Consider the following 16194-nt stretch of genomic DNA (forward strand, 5'->3'; position numbering starts at 1 on the left):
GGCCCCCCCCGCTATTAAATAGGGACATTCAGAGCCTCCCCGGTGCCCCCGAGGAAAACGGAGGCCTCACAAACTCGGGACACCTTGCGCGGGACCGGGCCGCGGTGGGACCCGGCGACGCCGCAGGGTGCTGAGGAAAAGGGCGCCTGGCTCAGGTTTCCCCTGCGCTGGGGTGTGTTTGTGTGGTTTTTGTTTGTTTTTTTTTAAATTCCACCCTAAAATCCGACTGTGCAGGCCTGCACGGTAGCGCTTCCCAACTTGCAGTCCTACGGAAAAGGAGCCATCTGGAAAACCCAGCTACTCCAGCATTGTTCTGGGTTTTTTTTATTAGGCAGAAAGTAAAAAAATATATATTTACAGTTTATTGCAGACACATGTAAAATCAATGGTAAGTTATTAAACAAAAATAAGGCTTTTAAAAGAAGCAAATCGGACTTTTTCTGCAGTTTGAGAGGGTGTGGATGGGGGGAGGAGAGGCACTTTGCCGCGATAGGAAAGATACCGTTCCATAAAACATGTGATCACATCTCAAATATATTGTGTAATCCGCTATTATTAGGGTATTTAAGATAAAAACGAGACCGGAGCACTTAAGGGAAACTCATCTCTCTATTAGGTTCCTCGATCCGTATTTCATATTTTACTGAGTACGAATGTAGGAGGGTTTGGGTTCTTTTTTTTTTTTCTTCCTTTTTTTTTTTTTCTGCTTTTTTGTGGGGCGGAGGGAGGGGTGGGATTGTCAGGAGCTTGTTCCTTGTGTTCTTCATTAGTGGAAATGGGTTTAACCCCTCGCCTGGGAGGATTGAAGAGTCAAGAGTGGAGGAATAAAGTCCAGAAGTATTAGTGTGTGCCGCGAAAGGGAGAACAGCTGGGGCCGGGAGAGAGGCACGGAGCTGGTTGCAAAAAGGCCTTTTTTTTTCTTTTTTTCATTTTTTTTTTTTTTTTCTTCTCTCCCTGTGAAGAATTGTGTCATTTTGTTAATTCTGATCTCTTCGAGCCATTTGGTTCTGGTTAAGCCAGACCGGGGCTGGGCCGGGTGGAAGTGCTTTTCAATATGGCATCATTTACCGTTAATATCCAGCTAAAAATATCTGTGTGTGTGTTGTTTTAATGGCTCTAATTCTGGAATGCGACGATGTCATTTTTATGAGGTTAGTGTAAAAAGTCTTTTTTAATTTTTTCATCCCTTCCCGACCTCTTTTTATCTTCCAAAAGGAGCGGAGGGAAAAGAGAAGATACAGGCTGCCGGTGCTCTGCCCCCCTTCCTCGCAAAATCCTGGGGTTGGTGTAATTTTTAGGGCGGTTTTTAATGCGCTGGAGGTTAAAACCCCGTGCGAAGCTTTGATCCCGTCCAGGTGGAAAATCCCTCCGCTATTTTTGGGTGGCGGGTCCCACCCTGGGCTGGGCAGGGAGCAGTGGCTGCGCTTTTGGCTCCGGCAGCTGCGGCGTCCCCGCACCGGCAAAGCTGCGAAACCAAATACCTGCTGGGGCAAGGGAGGTTCAAAATACCCCGGACGAGATTTTTCCATTGCTCTCTCTGGTTTCTGAGGAGTGCTCGTGGTGCTTTTAGACCCGGGGGTGTCTCCGTCCTTGCCAAACTTTGGAAGCTCTTCACCTGCTTCTTCTCCCTTGGAGCAAGTGGTGATGACCTTGGAGAGGCTCAGTGCTGGCAGCTTGCATGGAGTAAAAGGTGGAAGATAAAGGACAAGGGGATAACGCAGGGGCTGAAGTGGAATTCAGGCATCCCAACCAGTGCTGGTGAGCCGTGCTCTTCTCTCCCTGCCTCCTCCGTCACCTGGGCCTGATGCTAACTTTGTTTCCCCGGGGGAAAAAGTGAATTTTGTGATCCTTGTCGGGAGGGAGGTAGCCAAAAGCAGCCTCTCCGTGCCGGCTGGTGCAGCCTCCACCTCCATGCATCACGGGGCTGGGGGCATCCCCTCCGTGGGCACATCCGAGGCGTGTTTTATTTACCCCTCCTGCTTCTTTTAGCCTTTCGTGGTGCCCGGGAGCTCAGCTGCAAAGCAGCTCGCGGATGGGGCAGCACCAAAAGTGGACGGAGATGGGAGCGCTGAATTTGGGGGAGGCTTCCTCCAGCATGCTGACAGCTTGTCCGGGTACTTCTCGGGTTCGTGGTCACCTTTAAAAATACTTGTGTAGAAACCAGGGTAGCTACAGGTTGTTTTATTACGGGTCCTGTGCCGTAGTGCTGCCTCATTAGAGCAATAGTGCAGAATGTATCGAGACGCTGGTGAAACCTCGTCCAAAACTGTGCAATGGAGTTTTTCGTGCTTGGAAAGAGGAAGGCAAAAAGCTAAAATAATGAAACGAGCAAAATCCAAAATTTGAGGTTCAAATCCTTCCTGCCCCAGGCATCTGCTGGGTCTGGGGGCTCTCGGTGTGAGATGTGCAACGTGCCCCTCCGTGGGGCAGGGTCACCATCCTCATCCTCCTCCTCGGTCCCGAGCCCTGCTGCTCTTGAGGAGGGCAAAGCCAGCCAGCATCAGCTCTTGACGTAAGTGTCTGAGACATTACAAACTTTTTTTATGGGATAATTTGCTGATCAAAGGGAGCCATCCAGGAGCATGATGAATTTGACACAACCCATTCGTTCCTAATTACGGGTAACGTGCTAATGACTCTTGAATAACACCATGCAGCAGGATACAATTTAAGAAAAATCATTTTTTCTCCAGTTGGTAGACCCAGGAGGTGAAAGCACATCTGCTTTTAGGGGAGAAGACTTTCTTCCCTCTGCTTTCTCGTGTTTTGAGCCAGAAGGACAGACTGGGCGACACCCTCTGTGCTTACCCCCCACGGGGGGCACCTGGGGCTGTTCCTCCTGCCTTGGGGGGGGGAGCGTAATGACTGCAGATACCGAGGGTGCCCTAATTTCTTCCCAACTATCGGCTCCTGAGAGCCTTTTACCTTTGATCTTCCCCTGGTATGACATTTTCGGGGCTCCCCGTGCGCACCACGTCCACAGCATCCTTTGGTCCGCGGCCGAGCCCGATTTGGGCTTTGCTTGGGATCGCTGCCGGGCGGCGGGGAGGGAGGGAAGGGGGGCAGCCGGGGAGGCCCCCGTGTGCGATTGTAAGGCCATGTCATTTTTTCCTGTAAATCTTGTAATTTCGTGCTTCAGAGCACAACAAAGTGAGGGAGCCAGCGGGAAGTGAATTAAATTCCCCCCTGAGATGCGGAGCGGGGCGCGCGGCCGGGCCCCCCGTGGCCCCGGTTGCTGGGGGCTCGGTGGCAGCCGTGCCAGCCGGGCTCCTGTCCCCTCCCCGGCGCTGGCACAAGCCACCTTCTGCCACCAGTCATTTGCCAGCTCGAATAAAATTCAGCGTGGAGTTTGCAGGGATCGTGGAGCCTCCTAAAAACTGGGGGCTGCCCCGCAGCTCCCCGCCAGCAGCGCTGCTGCTTGCTGCCCATGCAAAAAAATTAATAAAACCCCAACAAACAGGGCTTGGGGGTGGCATCGCCTCCAGTATCGGCTCTCAGAGGGGTTCTGTCCCCTCTTATCTCCCAGGGATTATTTGGGTTTAGAAAGAGAGATTCTGGGAGCAGCCCTGTCTTGTGCTTCGCCTGCGCGCTGTAGTGAGCCTCTGCTCGGCCTTGGCTGTGTTTTTTCCACCTCCGTGCTGATTTTTGCCCAGGTTTTGGGGGAACCTGCCTCCCCACGTCACCCCATCCCGCTGCCTTTAGCACGGTGGCGTCCGTCCCAGCCAGCCAGCAGGGTCATGGCAGTCCTCGGCACGTGGCTGTCCCCGAGCAGAGATGACTTCTCCGTGCTCCAGAACCAAACTTGCCCTTCCCCGTGTGCTCCAGGGCAAACAGGAAAGCTCTGTGGCTGGGTGACAAGCAGCAGGCAGCTCGTTTGCAAAGCAGTGACAGGGTGGCACTGGTGTCCCCATCCCCAGCAGCGTGCAGGGCTTACCTTCCTTCACCCCTTCATCACGCGCAAGCCGCTTCCATCAGCTCTGCGCAGCCCTTGCAAACTGCAGAGGAACTTCCCGTGGTGCAGATGGAGCAAGCAAATCCCTGCAAACCTCCATCAAACGGACACGTGGAGAAATCCGCAGAGCTCGGGCAGCCGGTGTGCAAACGTGGCTGGGGTTGGTGGGTGATCCAGCACCCATCCCGGGTGGGTGCCCGGCTCTTCCCTGCCAGGAGAAGCCACGCGGGTGCTGAGCAGCCTTAGATTGACTTCCTCCACCCTTGGCTTTTAACTGGAATTACTGTTTTCATTTCAAAAAGTAATTAAAATATCAGACCTTGAGCTGTCATAACTGTCACACGGCTTTGTGTTCCTATTACCGATGCACATCTATTACGGTTAATAACAGGGAAATAACGTGCCCGTGGAGAAGCGCGCCCTGCGCTGGGGTTGCGCCGGCTCCGCCAGCCGCGGGGGCTGAGGGGGTTTTATTTTATTTACTTCGTTGTTTGGGTAAAACGATGAGTTTGTGAGTTATTGGTCGTGAGGTTCTTGAGCGTCCCCAGCAGCCCTCGTGGCATGCTCGGGAAGAAATGGAAATGGGAGAGCTTTGGTGCGGGTACCAGGGTGCCCACGCCAAGCCTCGTCTGCTGCTGGGCGCACGCTGGGAGCGCGGGGCTTGGCAAACCTTGGGGGGGGGGTTGCATTAAAATTTGGGGCTGTGAAATCTGGGGGTGGCAAAGCTGTTGGGGAGCTGCTCCATGAGATGCTGGCCAGGACCCCGGCCTCGGCAGCGAGGTCCAAGGCAGGGAAATTGCTTTTTCATTTGTTTTCCTTCAAATCCAGCAGCCCCCATCGCGTCACGGTGAGGCTGTCCTTTAGGACTCCCTCTGGTTCTGAGATTCCCGGAGCGCAGCCGATCCCTCTGCAGCCAAAACCTCTTCTTGCAGCCTCCACCTTGGGCAGCGACCCTAAAATTTACCTCTTATTCCTCGAGCATGCTCCTACAGCCTGTCCACGTGCACGGGGCTTTTATCCACAAAACAAAAAAGCTGTGGCACAACCCAGACATCTTCGTGCTAAATCCGTCGCGTGCGCTGTTCCCGAGCGACCCCGCCACGGGGAGAAGTGCTAAAGGGGAGTTTTGGGTGGAAAAGCAGGTAACGAGTCCTGGTGGATGCTGCGCCGAGCAGCGGTGTCAGGGGGGAACGGGGATAGCAGGGGGGGAGATAAATGGGGAAGCGGAGCGGGACTGTGCGCTGGGGCGCGTTCACACTGCGCGCACCGCTCCGGTTTGCATTCGGATTCATGGAGGCAGCGCGGGGCCACCAGCCGGGGCACGACTTTGTTCTTTAGAGCTGGAAACGTGGCGAATTAACCAGCAGCCCTTCCTCTGAATTAACCAGCAGCCCTTCCTTGGGGCACACGCGGTGATTTACGGCCGGGGGGGCGCTGACAGCCGGGGAACCCCCGCTCCGCCCCCCACCGTAATAAAATCCTGGTGGGCAGGCAGGGCCACAGGGAAGGACTTGGTTGTTTGGAAATGCACCCCCTCCAAAAAAAAAAAAGTTGCTTTAGAAGCAAAAATACGGAGCGCACGAGGAAGCAGGGAGCAGCTGGGTGCTGCAGGGTTGGGTTTGATGGAGCTTTGTTCCCCCTTCCCAAACAAAGCCCTTTTTGCCCCCACGCACGGGGCTGCCCAGCCCGTCTGCATGCTCGCCCTGGCTCCTCTCACCTCCGAATCTCTGTGGGGTTTTCCTTATGGGAAAGGGATTTTCCTTATGCACGGCTTGCAGTGCTGGTGCCTACGTGTGTTTCCGCCAGTGTTTTTTTTTATCGATTTCATTGGGTTTCTACCTCTTTTGCCTGTTGCGCGACTTCGCAGCGAGATACCCTTATCCCTGCAAACAAGTGCGCGTTAAGGGAATTAGTAACTCGAAGGCAAACACCCATAAAAATGAGCAGGTTTTATCTCGGTCACCTGTGCCGGTTGCTAAACTCCTGTGGTATCTTTGTGAGCTCCATGCCGATGTGCTCACAGGTTATTAATTTGGGGTGTAATCCTGCGCTGGCCGTGACCCGAATCTGGGTGGCGCCCGGGACTTTTTGGTGCTGCAAAGTGATGACCAGCGGTGTAATTAAATACACGCTCTGTCTTTAGACGTGTGGGCTGCCAGCTTCAGCAAAAAATCGTGGTGGTGGCCCCGAGGAATAACCCAGCAGGGAGCCGGACCCTTCCTGCAGCTCTCCCGTGCGCGGTTTGGGCGCCCTTTGCTTTGGGGCAGGGTGCGCGTGGCCGGAGGAGGGAACGGGAAGGGGCTGAGGCTGGCCCCGAGCGATGCCCTGAACGGCTGGGGCCACAGCGGGGTTTGCAATGGGATGTACTGGTTGTACTGGTGCTGCAGGAGAGCGTGCTGGGGGTGCTGCCCTCCTTTCCAGCCGCTCGCTCACACCCCAGGAACAAAACCCGCAGAGCCCCCGTGCGGCTGCCCCCAGAGCTGGAGGGCGAGCGTGCCCAGAGGGAGGAGGAGGAGGAGGAAGAGGGACGAAGGCAAAGGGGGGGGCCTCTTCCTCCTGCCCACCCCAGTGTGTCTCTTTTGCAGGCTCTCCAGGTGGCACGCCAGTTCCTGCTGCAGCAGGCCACGGGGCTGAGCTCCCCCAGCAGCAATGAGGGCAAGCAGCCGGCGGTGCAGGTGAGCCCCAGGACCTCCCCCCTGCTTTTCGGGAAGGGCTCGGCTGCAAACTGGTGCTGATGCGAAGGGGCCGCGGGCGGTGCAGGCACCAGCACGCATCACCTCCCCCTTCAGGATGGCCGCAGCACGCCCACGAAGAGTTAAATCCCCTGGAAACCTCCAGAAATTTGTTGTGTTTTTTGTTTTTTTTTTTAGTGTCGGCCCCTGGCTGCATGCACGTCCCTTTCCTTTCGGTTTCCTCTGTGAGAGCAGCTCGGGAGGGAAATGCTGTTGGGGACCAAGGTTGTGTGTTTTTTGGGGGACGGGGCACCTTGGTGGCCCACTTGGTGGCCCACTTGGCCTCAGCACGGGGTCCAGCGTGGTGTGGGGCTGGAGGGACCACCGGGGTCCCCACCGTGTGCTGCCGTGGTGGGAAATGGTGCAGGGGAAGGGTGATGGATGGAGGGGAAGGGCTGGCTCCCGGGGGGTGAGAGCAGGGGGTGCCACGGGAGAGGATGTCACCTTGTGCCACCCTGCCTTGGGGCAGCGTTTTGGGTAGTGGGTGCAGGGGTTCTCAAGAATTTGGGCGCCTCAGGACTCGTGCCAAGACCCAGGGGTGGGTGCTGTGGGTGGGACAGGGTAAGGGACAGTCTGTTGGGGCTGGAGCCCTGCAGGTCCTCGTGCATGGGATGGGGCAAGGACCCGTCTGGGGTGGGTTTTGGGGGGTACGGAGAGGAAAACCCAGCTTTGGGTGGGCGCAGCACCTTTGGGCTGAACCCTTGGTGGAAGGGGGACCGTCCTGCTGCTCCTTCCCTCAGCCTGCCAAACGGGGCAGAAAACAGAGAGAAAAGGGGCAGCGGAGGGGTATGAACCCGGAGAGGGGGCCAGGCAGAAAGAAGCAAAGCCCAAACGAATGGGAAGTGACAATTTAAATAGCTGTGCGGAGGGGCTCTCCCTCCAGGCTAATTAAATTTATCGGAGAACAGCAGGTTACCTTATTAGAGCCACGTGGGCTTAATTAACAAAGGAAAGTAATTAGCACGCGCGCTCTCAGAGCTGGAGGTCCTGCCCATGCCAGGCGCAGGCAGCGGGGAGGAGGCGAGCGGGGCTGGGGCCGGGCTCCTCTCCTCCCCAAACCCGGGGGATTAAACCTCCCCCCGGCACGCTTCCCGTTTATTTCTCCCCGTGCTGCAGAATTGCATCTCGGGTGCAAGCGTGAAGTTGCTTTTTCCCCCTCCATATCACCAGGTTGGCTTTTTTTTGGTGCTGGGGGCTGCCCCCGTGCGCCCCGGCGCTCCTGGCCGGCAGCCGAGACGCGTGGCCTTGCCAAGCTCCGTTTGGGGGAAATGTGAATTTCCCCCAAAATTCGCAAACTGGCTCAGTTTCGGTGTGTGTGCAGTACCAGTGGAGCCATGTGGATGCCACCCTGTCCTCGTTGGGACCGGGGGAGCCCCTGTGCCCCCCTGGGTGCCCAACCTGCCTTGAAGGGTGGGGGGACCCGCGGGGTTGGGAAGCACCAGGGAAAGCCGCAGCTGGGTCCGAGCAGCAATAATTAGTCAGGGCTTCTGCGGCACACAAACCAGGCGGCTTTTTCCAGCAGCGTTTTCAGGAAGGAAATGCAGTCACTGCATGGAAAATATCTGCGAAGGACAAAGGCAGTAAGAGTGAAGTCAGATTCCGGGAACCGGCGCCCCGCTCCCCGGCCGCGCTGCGCCCGCAGCCTCGCCGGCCTCCCGTCGCCTCCTCGTGCCCTCGCCTCCCTTCTCCCACCTCCGTCCGTCCTGTCCGTCCGTCCTGCCGTCCGTCTGGCCCAGCTTTGCCAGAGTTAACTGGATCTGCCGCCTTCTTCCCCCCCCCCCTCCTCCCTTTTGTGTTGCAAAAGAACTTGTGAAAGTTGTAGACGTGAGTCAGAAATAGCTCATAACTCAGCCGCCGGCCTCTTCCTCCCCCTGCCCGGCAGCTGGAGCGGGATCTGAACGAGGGGAGATAGAGGATTAAGCAGGCTCCTTTGAAAGGAAGTTTATCTGACGGCGGTGGTGTGGATGAGACTGGCCAGGACGGCCGCTCGGGGAGGAGGAGGAGGAGGAGGAGGAAGGCTGGCTCCCAGCGCAGCCTCGGGCTGGGGAGGGAGGAGAGCGCCCAGGATCGCCGATAACCGGGCGAGAGCTGGTGTCCGAGCCTGCAAAAACGACCAAGTGCTTGATTTCCACACCACCAGGGATTTTTTACGGGGGGGGGGGAAGCTGTTTCGTAGCCCCCCCCAGCTCCCCGGTGGAGCATCCCAGCAGGGGCCCCGTGCCGAGCGCTCAGACCCCAGGAGCGCTGCGGGGTCCCCGCTCTCGCCGTGCCCTCGCTGCCACCGTGCCGAGGGGACGGGACGTTTGTGGGGCGCCACGCCAGCAGGAATATTAATGACAGTCGGCAACGGCACGCTCCTAAAAACAAACAAGGAGCTGCTGGGCTCGATAGGGATCTTGGGTTATGGTTTTGTGTTTTTTTTTTTTTTTAATATGAACCCTCTCTGCCCCCAGATGCCTGGAGGTGTAGCTGTGCGCCGAGTCCCGCAGCTGACGCTGGGACTGCAGCTGCGTCTGAAAAAAAAAACCAACACCCTGAAACGTTTTTAAATGATTTGGTTTCCTTGCAACTTTGAAACGATTAGGCTTTTCGGCGGAGGCTGCCGGAGCCCCGTGTCTGAGGACTTTGCTGGGGATGGTTGGCGCGGTGCTCCTCCTGCACGAGCCCGGCGTGCTCGGGAGCGGGGAGGCTGCACGTGCCCGGAGGATGCTGTGGGGTTTTGGTGCTGGGCCACTTTCTGGCTTGAGACACTGCTGAATCACGGGGTGTCCATGGAAATTGTCTTTCTGGGGTCCCTTGCTCGCGGATTCGGGGTCTCCGAGCCATCGGCGAGCGACTCGCTGCGGTTACAGAGCCTCTGAAAGGGGAGAAGGGACGAAGGGCGCCGAGGGAAGGGGCGAGGAGTTTGGAGCAAACTGCGGGAAATTGCTTTTCTTTTGTCTGCTGTGGCGGGGAGGGCAGCGGAGCGGAAAAGTGTATTTTGTTGATTTGAAACTTGAGTGAAATGGGTAATGAAGACAGATCAATACCAGCCCTTCTGCGTTCCCATCCAGGAAAAAACACAGCAGCCCGGCTGTCTCGGCTCGCGCCGCGATGGGTTTTCCATTTGAACTTGCGGCCCCGGGGTCCATCCCCTGCTTGCCCCCACTTCTGCCCCTTTTCCTTCCCAAACCCCGGCTCTCCCAGCCCGGGAGCCCCCTCCCACCGCCGCCGCATCCCCCAGCCAGCTCCTTTCAACTTCCAGCAACTCGCAGCCCAATTATGCGCGATTAGTGCTCCCCGGCGGGGCGCGGCGCTAATGAGGATGCGCGTCGGGTTGCGCACACAAGGGATTGATTCCTCCTTTTCCTTCCGTGCAGCTGGACAGCGGGGGCAAGGCCATAATGCCGTGCTCTGACCCGGAGGGCGCAGCACCCTGTCCTCCCCGGGGCATTGCACCTCCCAGGTGGGCACAAAATAACCCCGCAGCCTCCAGCTCCAGCCCGGTGCACGGAGCTGGGGGTTCCCTTGCAGGACTGCTTGTGTCCAATTCCTCTCTCGCCAGCCTGGTGTAAATCAGGAGAGCCCGGGTGATGGTGCTGGGCTTACACCCATGGGTGGCTGCCTGGCCACGGGCACCTGAAGCTCTTGCAGATGGTCGGAGCCCACTCGGCCTCGGGGCTCGCAGTGCAGGATCAAGGCTGGGGGCAGGAGGGGATGGGTGCAAGCGCCTGCTCGCCCCAGCGGGGCTGGAAGCGAGCGGGTTGTTTGCTTCCACCCATGCGAAGCGGGTGCTGGGGGGTCCACCTGGGTGTTCGTTCTCATCCCTGGCCCCTGACCTCAGTAGATTCAAAGCTGCTCTTGGTTGTGGCTCCTTCCCTCTCTCCTCCTGCCATTCCCAGCTCCCCGCCTCCCGAGCAGACGTCCCGGGCTTGTTTCTGTTGCTTTTGGATTTGAAAAGGGTGCTTAAAAAAAATAGCGCCAGCGTGTTTGCTGTTGTTTCTAATTGGGAGTTAAAACCCAAGGTTAGATCAGAGACAAGGATGCGCAGCGCCTTGGGCTCTGCGGGCAGCGGGGAGCTGGCGTGCGCCGCGCCACGGTGGGACGAGAGCTTTGCTCTGTGCCCACAACCCCAAAACCCCCCTAGGTCAATCGGGGCGAGGTGGCAGGGTTTGGGACGCGCTTGGAAGTGGGGCTTTAGGTGTGGAAACGTAGACTCTACTTCCCCGTGGCCACGGTGGCTGCTGGTGGGAGCGACGGCTCGGTGCGATGGTGCTGGAGGGTGCAGGGATGCTTTGAGGCTGAGCCGCCGGGGGGATTTTGGCACTCCGGGGGGTTTCTGGCACGCTGTGGGGTTTCTGGCACTCTGGGGCTCACGGGGGCTCCCCTGGCCCCATTGGGAGGTGCTGCGAGCAGGCGGCCAAGCCCAGCCCAGCCTTCGGTCTGCGGCATCCCTCGCTCTGCCTCATCCCCCACGCTGGCAGTGGCGTTCCCCTGGTACAGAGGACGGCGCGTTCGCTGCGATCTGCTTCCCGTAAAAAAAAAAAATCATAATAATAATAAAAAAAAGCACCGCTCCCCAATCCCGCTGCGTTTTACGCCCGGCCAAATCCCGTTTCGCGCAGCCGGCTTTGGCAGGGCTGCTCCGAGCTTACAGCGAGCGCCGAGCTTCCCCCTTTAATACCCGTCTTGTTTTCCACCCGCCGCCTGCTTTATCCGCCCCCTCGCCGTCCGCCCCTGTCCTCTGGCACGGAGGGATTACAACCCCGACCGCCTGGAAAATCACCCCCTCGAGATTGTGTTCGCGAATCAGAGATACAGCGTCGGGGCTTTTTGTGAGGCAGCCAAAGCTGTTAGTAAGCAGTTTTGCGGGGTGGCAGGAGGCCAAGGAGTGAGTCAAGCCCTTCTCCAGCGCCGGGTCTGGCAGATGCCCGCTCGTCGCAAGCCGCCCGCGCCGCTTTCGGAGAGACGCGGCCGGGGACGAGCCCCGGTGCCGTGCCGCTGGGCGCTGCGGGGTCGGGTCCCAAAGGGGGGATGCAAAAGAGGGGAAAGCCCCAGATTCTGCTGCTGATGTTCCCTTAGCGTGGGTTTGGGGTTGCGAAGAGCAGGGCGGGTGCTGCGGCTCGTCCCGCCTGCGAGGTTGGGCTTTGCTGCGCGGAGGAGACCTGGCTGCTGGGTGCGTGGGGAGAAGAAAAGCCAGCTTGGTGCACGCTCACCCATCGTCCCGACAGTGTGCTGCGCCCCTCAGCACCTTCCCTTTGGCCCTCCTGGGGGGGTTGGACCCCGAAACCCCCCTACACCCAGGCTGCCCACCCCCTGCTGCAGCAGAGCTCGCTCACCGCGCGCATCCCGCAAGCACCCCAAGGCACCGCGCTCCTCGGCGTCCCGGGGGCTGCCACATGCTGTCCCCCCCCCTCTCCGGAGGGTCAGCTGCCGGTGGGTGCCCCCGGGGGCTCTCAGCCAGGCCGGGGGGAGCCGTTCCCTCAGGGTCTCTGTGCCCGGCAGCAGCTGTCACCGTCCCCACGACGCGCTGGAGGCAGCTGGGGCTGTAACCGGATGAGCGACCGCAGCAGGAGCGAAAACTTGCTGCATGCGGGAATTTCCCGTTTTGCTTCGAGTTCCTGCCCTCCCTGGAAACCTCGGCGAGGAGGGGGACGTTGGCAGCGGGGAGAGGGAAATTATTCCTTGGCCAGCAGGGCTCCGGGAGCTGGCGAAGCCGCCGCGTGCTGCTGCTCCCGGCACCGGCACCCGCGCGCGTCCCCGTTCACACCTCGCCGCCGCCATTTCCCCGTGTCAGCCCCGCATCTGAGCGCGGAAAGAAAAAGCCATTTAATGCAGACAAAGGTTGTATGAAAATATAATTCTGCTTTTGTTAGCAGCCATCAAACTCTAAAAAGCGTCGCTTTTGTTTTCTTGTAACATTGTGAAAACCTCGTGTCGGATCGAGAGCTGGGGCCCTCTCGACTAATCGCCTCTCCTTTGTGTTTTTAGATTATAGGGGCAATTAGTGTTGTCAAAACCTCTGGCAATTCTCTTTGCTCTTGACAGGGTGTCAGTCCGTTGGGCGAGAAATGGAAGGTGTTATAACTCTCCGGTAATTAGGATGCCTCCGATTTGAAAATGCCAGCAAACGTGTACGAGAGGCCGCGCGGCGCTGGGGGGCGGGGAGGCAGCCCGGATGGGGGGGATGCGGATGAGCAATTAATTAGGGGCTCTCATTCCGAGCACGTTGCCAGCTGATGAATTGGCAAAGGGAAATTAGCAGGATGCTTAGCTCCCGGCGAGCGGGCGCGGACCTCGAGCACGCTCGCCGTGCCGGTGCCGCCGCGTGGGCCGCCGTCCCCGCCGGCATCCCTCCTGGCCAGATGTTCACCGAGTGCTGCGCACAGCTGTCTGCCGGCACCTGGCCACCCTCAGCGCTTGTGCACGGAGATGGAGCACCCGAACAGCAGCTCCTTGCTTGTTTTGCAATGGGGATTTGCCGTGGATTGGGCTTCTCCAGCCAGCGTCGGCGGTGCTACAGCTGTCGGGTTTTGCAGCTCCGTGCTGGGGATGCTCCTGGTTTTATAATTATTGTGATGGGATGGTTTGGTTGATCCCTTTTCTGGAAACGGGAGTAGGGGGTTGCTGTGTGGAAGGGGGAGCCTGCTTTAGGGTGGCCAACGTCCCCGAAGGGGGATTGGGGCAGCGGTGAGCTTCGTGCCCGCAGGCATCCCCATCGCCGCCACCCAGGCTGGTTTCGCCGAGGGCGCCCCAGCAGCAGCCCTGGGTGTGAACAGGCAGCAATTAATAAATAACTCGGGCACGGCGGCGGCTGGGGGGGCTCGCCGGTGACAAATGGGCCTCGGCCCGCTCGCCTCCCTCCAGCAAAATGCCTGAGTAAACAGATAAGCCGCTGCAATCTCCCTTGAAGGTCAGAGCGCTGCGGTGCGGCCGGACGCCTGCCACGGGGTGCCGCAGGGGGGAGGCAGGTCGGGAGCAGGGGGCTTTGGGCATCGCTCGAGAGCCCTGGGGCTGCAGGGTCCTGAGCTCTGCTTCGGGCTTTGCTGGGTGATCCGGAGCCGGTGGCTTTATTTCTCTGTCTCTTGGTGCCCGACGTGTCGGGATCCTCGAGCAGAGGGATGAGACGCCTTGCGCTTGGCTTGCACGGGGGAGCCAGGCTGCTTTCCTACAACAAGCAGCATCCAGGAAGCATTACGCACTTACAGCAGGGCCATAACCCTTCCTACAGCCCGAGGAAAGGGATCGGGGCTGGTTTCTGGCCGCCGGGATCACGGGGGCTGCGTAAGGGAGGCCGTGCGGCTGCGCTGAGGAAGGCGGCGTTGCCCCACCTGGGCAGGACCTGCTCGCGGCCGGCCTGGGATCCGTCACCGACACCTTCCCCGCATCGTCGCGGGGGCGTGCGCCCGCGTTAGGCTAACCGAAAGGCAGGGGCTGGCAGGTTTTCTGAGCCCTCTCTATGCTTGGCATGGTAATGAGGTGAGTTACTGGTGTCAGCTGGAGGTAAAGCTTTGATGTGCCTGCGGAGAACCTGGTCACCTCTTCCTCTGCTTTGCAAAGTTATTTGGGTGAGCGGTGACCTGCCCTGCTTCCCACGGAGGTTCTCCTCCCAAGACCCCAAGGGAAGGAGCCCGGTCCCAGCTCTTGGGGGCTTTTTGTGCCCTCACAGGAGGGGAAGGGGCTGGGGTTGGGGTTGGGAACCCACGTGCCACTGGGTGCTCTCGATGCCTGATTCCTGCGGCGATAAAGCAAGCAGCTCCATGCCATCGCCACCTCCTCACCGCGTCCCCTGTGGTGGCCTCGGCGTGCCTGGATGGGGAAGGCATGGTGGGAGCAGGTCAGTCGGGTGGCAGAGGGTTTGGGGACGGGAGGCATTTGGGGAAGGCTTTCAGAGCTGGAATGGGGAGCCCGGCAGGGTGATGCCACCCCGAGCTCCCCAGGAGGTGACGCGTCTCTCCTCTCCGCAGGTCCCCGTGTCCGTGGCCATGATGTCCCCGCAGATGATCACCCCGCAGCAGATGCAGCAGATCCTCTCCCCGCCCCAGCTCCAGGCCCTCCTGCAGCAGCAGCAGGCGATAATGCTGCAGCAGGTAACGCTGCTCCCGCCCCGGCTGGGCATCGCCCGGGTCCTCCCAAAACATTTCTCTTCCCCTTGAGTGCTGGAGCTCAGCCGGCACAGGCAGAGGGTCCGGGCCCCTTCCTCCCGGGGCTCCCGTGTTCCCTCTGTGTTTCCTTGGGGATCCCCAGGGTGTCCAGCACCAAGGGCTGAAGGGAGATGTGCGTGCTGATGGTGCGCAGTCGGATGCAATTCGGGAATTCAGAGCACACAAAGGGGCCAGTTTGGGGCTGGCCGGTTCCTGGGGAGGGCTGGGAGTTGGGGTGGATGCTGGAGAACTCCCCGCGGGTCAGGATCCAGACCTGGGTTTGCCCCTCATGGTTTGTTCCCCAGCGCCCCGCGTCAAAGGAGCGGGGAGGGAAGCAAAGGGAGGCCAGGAAAAAAAAAAAAAAACAACCCCAACCTCCGAAACAAAGCAGGGCTGCTTGGGTAAACACCTCCCGCTGGCGGGAGAGAGGGAAGGAGAAATCCCACAAGCATCCTCCACACCCTTCCTCCTGCCTCCAGTACCTGTTTACTCCAAACAGGCTGATAAGGACTCAAGGTTGGCCCCAGGGAAAGAACAAAGGGTAAACACTACCCTGGGTGGGTCCTTCTCCGAGCCTCTTTGGAGCCGGATAAAGAAACACGTTTGACTGCAAATTAAACAACCCAGGCCGGAATAGCTCGCATTCTCCACCAGCAGAAAACCAAACATCACACCTCTCACCCCTGACCCAATGTTCCCGCAGCCTCGCTCGACCATGTTGCAGAGCCCCGGCTTTGATTGGCTTTCGGGTAAACACCGAGCCTTTCCAAACCTGTTCGCCGACAGAAAAAGCAAAGTTGCTGCTGTCAGCGCTGTCAGCCCCGAGCTGATAAAGGCTTCCCGGCATCCAAAGGGGCATTCCTGAGCCGCCGCCGTCGCCCCTGCGCGGGGCGAGGGCCGCCCGCCTGCGCTGACCTCCCCGTGCCTCCGGCCCCTCCTGCGCGCAGCAAATCCATCAGCAGGAGTTTATTTTGGGGCCGGGGCGAGAGCATCCCCCGTGATAACGGGGCCTGGGACCCTCCCTGGTGGCTTGCTGTGGGATGTGGTCCTGTTTTCCCGGCTCGGAAGATGGGGTGCTGCCAGGACGTGGGGTGGCTGCGCTGCGCGAGCCAGGGCCGGGTGCCCCAAGGTCCCCCCCGTGCCCGCAGAGCCTGCAGAGGGGACGGGGCAACGTCTGTGCTGCTGCTCGTGGGGGTGCACCAGGCAAAGCAGGGGAAGTGCCCACCGGGAGCTCCCCCAGTTCTGCAGCACTTTCTGTGGGGTGTTTGGGGCATCTCTCCCTAAAAAAACCTGCTGCAAAGGAACTGCTCGCCTCCTCGTCTCTGCCCCGTCAGATAAACCCCCCCAGAGCAGCTGGAAAACCCCCGGGGTGCACGTTCCTCATTTC

General features: G+C 59.2%; 1 protein-coding gene across 10 annotated transcripts in view; it reads left to right on the forward strand.

The window, feature by feature from the left end:
- The window catches only part of FOXP4 (forkhead box P4), a 62919-nt gene that overhangs the window by 23926 nt on the left and 22799 nt on the right, over positions 1 to 16194 (forward strand). For 7 of the 10 annotated variants that reach the window (XM_066982880.1, XM_066982879.1, XM_066982883.1 and 4 more), the window contains 2 exons: positions 6538 to 6627; positions 14631 to 14753. In XM_066982880.1, coding sequence (XP_066838981.1) covers positions 6538 to 6627; positions 14631 to 14753 — 213 coding nt within the window. The remainder of the gene's footprint in view (positions 1 to 6537; positions 6628 to 14630; positions 14754 to 16194) is intronic. The other 3 variants (XM_066982886.1, XM_066982887.1, XM_066982888.1) reach the window with 1 other exon arrangement.

The sequence above is a fragment of the Anser cygnoides genome, chromosome 25 (assembly GCF_040182565.1).
Source record: "Anser cygnoides isolate HZ-2024a breed goose chromosome 25, Taihu_goose_T2T_genome, whole genome shotgun sequence".
Taxonomy (NCBI): domain Eukaryota; kingdom Metazoa; phylum Chordata; class Aves; order Anseriformes; family Anatidae; genus Anser; species Anser cygnoides.